This window comes from Egretta garzetta, unplaced genomic scaffold (assembly GCF_000687185.1).
Source record: "Egretta garzetta isolate BGI_Z169 unplaced genomic scaffold, ASM68718v1 scaffold451, whole genome shotgun sequence".
Lineage (NCBI taxonomy): Eukaryota > Metazoa > Chordata > Aves > Pelecaniformes > Ardeidae > Egretta > Egretta garzetta.
This window is the reverse complement of record NW_009258552.1, coordinates 840509-846302: the sequence shown is the minus strand read 5'-3', so window position 1 is coordinate 846302 and position 5794 is coordinate 840509. Positions and strand designations below refer to the sequence as shown.

Sequence of the window (5794 nt, the reverse complement as noted above, 5' to 3'; positions counted from 1 at the left end):
TGAAGAGCTGAACCAAAGATGACCCGGTGACCTCAGGCAGAAAGGGCGCATCGTGTTTTCCTCAGGCTGCCAAAGAAAGCTTTTTAAACAGAAAATGAAGGAGTAGTGTTTACAGGCAAAGCCTTTTAAGACGTGTCTCCTTGTCACCTAAGTGACTGCCAGTTATTAATTTGATGGAGTTGAAGGGGAGAGGAAGACTCCTGCTCTGCAACCGCCTTCCTGTGTGTGAAGGGGCAAGCCAAGGAGCGAGCCTAGCCCCGCCTGGCAGCTATCGGCTGCTATGGGCATTTGTCCGAGAAGGGCACCCCAGAGTGAAATGTTTAGTAAATACAGTTAGCTGGGGGGAAGAAGTATGCAAAGTTTGACAGAAGCGTGACCTAAAACGAGCCTTGAAGCACGTCTTCCCAGTGGACTGGAAACTGCCGGCAATTGTAATTATTGCACTTCTAACAGAAGAGGAGAAGCAGACTTTCTCTCATGACATACAGGGAATAACTTCAAAACTGTTTACACAAATGCTGTGAATCCAGCGGGGTGGGTACCATTAAGTAACAAACACGCTCTCTGGGATGCAGTCAGAGCCTGCCCTGATCAGAGATGGAAGGTGAACGCAGGGTCTGTGGGACTAATGTGGGGCTGTGCCAAAGACAGAAACAGTAGAAACCCAAATGCTGTCAGCAATCATTCACCAGGAGCAACCAACAGCCTCTCTGTCTATACCTCTACAGAAATTACCTCCCTGGCAATGGCATCCTTTGTATATTGAGCAGCAGGTTCATGAATTTCTAGTTGCCAGTCAGTGTAAAAGTAAGATGTGAGGTGCACTTGCTGTGCCTGCTGCAGGTAGCTCCACACTGGCAAAAAAAAAAAAAGAACAATGAATTGGTATTTCACCTGAGCCTGCAAAAGTGCCCAATACAGCACCCATCAGGCACAGCGAGAGTTCCTGAGGGTGCGAGCTGTCCTCTGCCTGCTCAGCGCGAGTGCATGTCAGACATTGGGGCCTCTCCAGGTGCCTGCAGGGGATGCAAGGTGCACCCTTGCTGCGTGCGGACCTGGGCGGGCAGCAGGACACCTGTACAGCTGAGCTTGCAGCTGGGCTTTGGGGCAGCACCCGACAAGCACAGGGGCAAGGCAGAGGGGGCTCGGGCAGCCTGGGGGCTGCTGGAGGTATCACATGGGGACTGCAACTGTATGGGCTGTATTTTCGGTATGAGATGTTGTAAGGGGGGAAAAAAAGAAAAAAAGTGACTTTTTCGTCTCATGGGCACCCAAGCAGCTTTCATTTGTGCTCGCTGGGAGGCTCTGCCGAGGAGCAGGAGAGAGGTGGGGCCCGTGCCAGGTGTCCTTTGGCTCTGCTGTCAGCACGAGGCTGCTGCGCGGACACGAAGCACCGAGCAAGCCAGAGCATCAGCTAGGCTTGGCCCGCCCCCACCCCATTTTTCCTGTCTACGCTCTAGTTTTTTGTGTTACATTTGTGTAGGATAAGAACCTGTCAAATGCAGAAATGCAGTGCCCTCTGGACTTCTTCCAAGAAGGGGTGGAGGAGTTGCCTGGAAATGGCGTTAACTGCGCAGGGTCAGTGGCCCATCTGCAGAGACAAAGACGCTATTGCACTCCTACCAACCATGCGTAGTGAATGCCAGGATTGAGCTACACCCCCCGCCTGCTGGTGTGTGAGCGGGTGGCTGAAAGACACGGGCTGTTTGGGGGCACAGAGGAAGGGCAAGAGATTTGAAATTGTTGGACAGAATCACAGGCTGAAGAATGATTTATAACAAGCCACTGCATGTTCTTCCGAGGAAGAAGACTGAAAAAGCCAAATAAACCAGGAGGAGAACGGCAAGAAGCCCCTGGCAACCCGAGAGGCCAGCATTTCTGAAATGCCATCGTGGAATTACCCGAGAAGCAGCACGTGAAGGATGTTTGTGGAACTGGCCTCAGACCTTACTACGGGCTATGGATAAGGAAGGATAAGGAATGCTTTGGGAAGCGTAAAGACACCATGCAAACTTCTGATGGCCACGCTGCATGGATTGGAAACCACACTGCCCAACACTTAGAGCTGCCCATCTTGCTGGCATTTGGGGGCGAGTCTGGCCCACCAGGCCAGGGGCAGGACAGGTTGACCAGTGTCCCTTGGCAGGGAGGCACAGGGGCTGCATGGGCTGTGGATGGCCCTGGGCCTGCGCTGCAGGAAAAGCCCCTGTGCTTGTAAATGAGGCCACCTCGAGGTGTTGGTTACATAGGCATTTGGGCTCTCCTGTCCGTGCTTTCTAAAGGCGTCCAAAGGGGACTTGGCGAAGGCTAGGATCCTCTGGGCTGAGCCTCAGGGACTCTGGCAGTCAGGGTCTGCACTGTCCCATGCCAGCCCTGGGCTACCGCAAAGGAGAGCTGGAGCAGCAACTGGTACCTCCTGCACTGGATGAGGGCTGCAGCTCCACACTGATTTGCCCGTGCATGGCCTCCTTTGGGCTGTAGCAGCTCCGCTCTGCCATCACTTGCTTCCAAGGATGTTTTCTGCGGGGACTCGAGCACAGACTTGCGGTGGCCTCCTTGGGCGGCTGGTAGCCATGCACTGGAAGGAGCCACAAGGCATCCTCAACCACCATAAACCTGGTAAACAAAGGCGGTACCTGTCACCAAGCCTTAGGAGGTGCCAGGCGTTTTATTCCAACAGGTCCTGTTTTACAGGCTGTTGTTGTTTCTGAACTGTGAACTCCCCCAGCTGGTGAACGTCTGCTATTACCATCAGACACCTTCACTCCAGTCCACAACGTCCCTGCGAGGACATTCTGCAAGACCAACCCCAAAAACTCACCAGCATTGGGGGATGCCTGGTCGATCAGAAGCCGGAGGGGAGCTCTGAGTGATGTGTATCTGCAGGACGATGGGCTGATGTAGCCTGCTGAAGCGAGTGGTGTGGCAGCACGACTGTTCCCGTCTGCCGTTTGTGAAGGGGAACAAGGCCAGCATGTGTTCAGAGATGTAGAATGCTTTGTGGAGCCTGTCCATCACATGAAGTCTGCATGCTGTGGGATGCTGGATGGGAATGTGGGAAGAGCCAAACGCCCAGCAGCTGCGGGCACAGCCGTTTCTTGACCAATGCTCTATCAATACCCATGAGTGAACATCACACTCAGACCACTTCAAAGTGTGACCTCAGAGGACACAGCTGCAAAACCTGGCCCGTGCCACATGTTTCGTCACTTGCACGGTCTTTTGGGCCTTGTACATACGATTCTCCATGCCTAACAGCTCACCAACCATCCCCGATGGAGCATAAAGCTTTCTCTCTAACACACAAACATGTCAGGAACACTGCTGCATGGCGTAAATGGGAAGGCAGCATGTTATCGAAGAAGGGGCTGTTTGCCTGCTTCGCGGCACACACCCTCACATGGACTTAAAGATGCTGGTCACGCTGCTGTGGTGACGCAAGGGGCCAAGCCAAGGGGTCACAACCAGCAAACATCGCACTCCTGATCCACACTGTCCCTGTGGGCACCAACCTGCTCTAGCACTTGTTGGAGATGGAGGTTGCCAAGAGCCAGAACACTCTTCCAACTGGAAAATGGAACGCTTGCTCTTTGTGCTGTAGGTGAGCTTCTCAGTAGCTCAGTGATGCCTGCTGGAGCACAGTGGCAGGAGTGGGATGGCATGGGGATGTAGGCAGGGCACATCCCTGCTGGCAGGCATCTCCCCGCTTCTGGAGGGAACCCCTGAGTAAAGGTGGGAACTTGGTGGGACTGGGAGCTCGCGTAGTGGGGGGCACCATCCACCGAAAGTGCTACTGGTTTCGCCTGACTTTGTAAAGAGTTAATGGCCAGCATTTGACGAAGTTCTCTGCTGGATGGTGGTGGGAGAGGACCACACTGCTGCTGTTTCGGTATGTCTCCCAGGGCCTGGTGCCCTGTTCCCCAAGGGAACATCCCCTGGTACCCCCTATATACTTGCCATGCTGTCCTTGGCCAAAAGCTTACCCTTGGCTGAAAAGTAGCCTTCAGATCCTGCCATCCAAATGGGTTCTCAGAGGCTTCCCCTGGGAGACACTGTCCTCATCCACTCACCACACGTTGCCACTGCCCGCCTGGTTTGACAGCTGACAACATCGAACTGGGATCGGTTTTGCAATGCCTCCTCATGCTGCACATAGTACCAGGCAACCACCTCTCCTGCGCACAGGCAGGCCTTGCATTTCCCTGTTGCGCATCACCAAGACCCAGGACAGACAGACAGTGGAGGTTATTTCAGAGGCAAAGCCTCCCAAAAAGGAAGCAATCCGTCAACAGCACACCCGGCCTTCTGTCCCTTTTAAGGAATTACTTACAATGAAGTTTCGTCCAAAGGCAACCCGTTTGAAGCGATGTGGCCAGTGAAAAGATACTATCCCATCGTGTCCTTGTCATCTAGCAGCCCAACACAACGGGACTGGTGTTTGAGGCCACATCATGCTTACCTCTAGCCGCCAGCACAGCGGCCAAGCACCAGGTAGCAGCCAAGGTGTGGGCGATGTGACCGGCCTTGTGCTCAGCAAGAGAACTGCGGGAGCAGCCATGGTTGCACACACCTATGGGCATCACATTGGGCCTCTCCTCTGATAACCGAAGAGGATTTGGGAAATGGCCCCAGGGACAGGGGAAATGGCCCAAAGCAAGTGGTAAATCTGGGGTTTCAGTGAGCGGAAGGAAGGGGAAAGCCTGCAGCAGCTGGTGACCTCCAAGACGGCGTGAGGAAGCAAAGGGAAGCCAGAGTGTTTGCTGGCCCTCAGGAGGAGGATGATGGAGGGCAGTGCTGGGTGGTGGGCAGGCGGGTCTGGGTGGGCCATGGGGTACCTCACCAGGATGCTCAAGGCCATGCCAAATCAGCCAGGGCGTCTTGCGGTGCCACAGCAAGCAGAGGTCTTGGTGAGGGCTTTGAGTAGCAGACAGGGCACTGGCTTAGCACCTTGAGATACACTTGTAGGGCTCCTGCCCTCCTCCACCAGCCACAGGGACCCCTCCGCTGCCTCTGCTCCCCCGCCGAGCCCACCCACTGCCCCTCGCCGACACCACAGAAAGGCCAGGCCCAGGCAGTTGTGTACAAAACCTGAAATAGTTTACTTTGCCTTCTGGTTTTTTTTTTTCCTTTTTGTCTTTTTTTAAACTTTGCTCTAGGTTTACTTAGATTTCGTGAACTCGATACAAGAGCATTTGATATGAATTGGTAAATAAAACACCATCATAGATAGATAGCCACAATAAACTTTGTTAGAAATGTACATGTCGCGAAAAAATAATAATACTAATAATAATAATCATAATAAAAAAAGCCGGCGTGACGCCCAGGCCGGTGTGGCCCTCGCGGCCCTTGCCCACAGCCGTGGGTGGCTCTGGTTCCCCGTGGGCGCCGCGCCCCAGTAATGTGTGTATATAAACAAAGCCCATAAGAAATGTACAAATATAAAAAGCTACAAACATTAATAAATTACATCGTCACAAAACACGGAAACACTCCACAAGGTGCTAGTAAAATAACTGTCTCCCTCCTCGTACAAGAAGTTACGCAAAGAGCTGGTACCGGCGGGCGGCGCCCTGGAGAGACTTTCCCCTTATAAAAAACCGGTGGTGGTTATTCCAAAAGCTATGTACAAGCTACATTCTAGGAAAAGGATGCCTTGGGAAACGCAGCTACACAGGGCGACAGGGGGTTGCCTGAGAAACGTGCCCAACGCCTCAACCCAACGCCTCACAGCCCAACACCAATGCCTCAGCCCAACGCCTCAACCCAACGCCTCAGCCCGATGCTTCAGCCC

At 53.5% G+C, this 5794-nt stretch overlaps 1 protein-coding gene across 1 annotated transcript in view; it reads right to left on the bottom strand.

Annotated features, from left to right (window-relative positions):
* Positions 1-2751: 2751 nt before the first annotated feature.
* The window catches only part of PHF2 (PHD finger protein 2), a 47440-nt gene continuing 44397 nt past the window's right edge, over positions 2752-5794 (bottom strand). Inside the window, exons 22-24 of the mRNA XM_035903318.1 lie at positions 4460-4597; positions 4071-4202; positions 2752-2795 (exon numbers count right to left, since the gene is read on the bottom strand). Of these exons, the coding sequence (XP_035759211.1) occupies positions 2752-2795; positions 4071-4202; positions 4460-4597 (314 nt within the window). The remainder of the gene's footprint in view (positions 2796-4070; positions 4203-4459; positions 4598-5794) is intronic.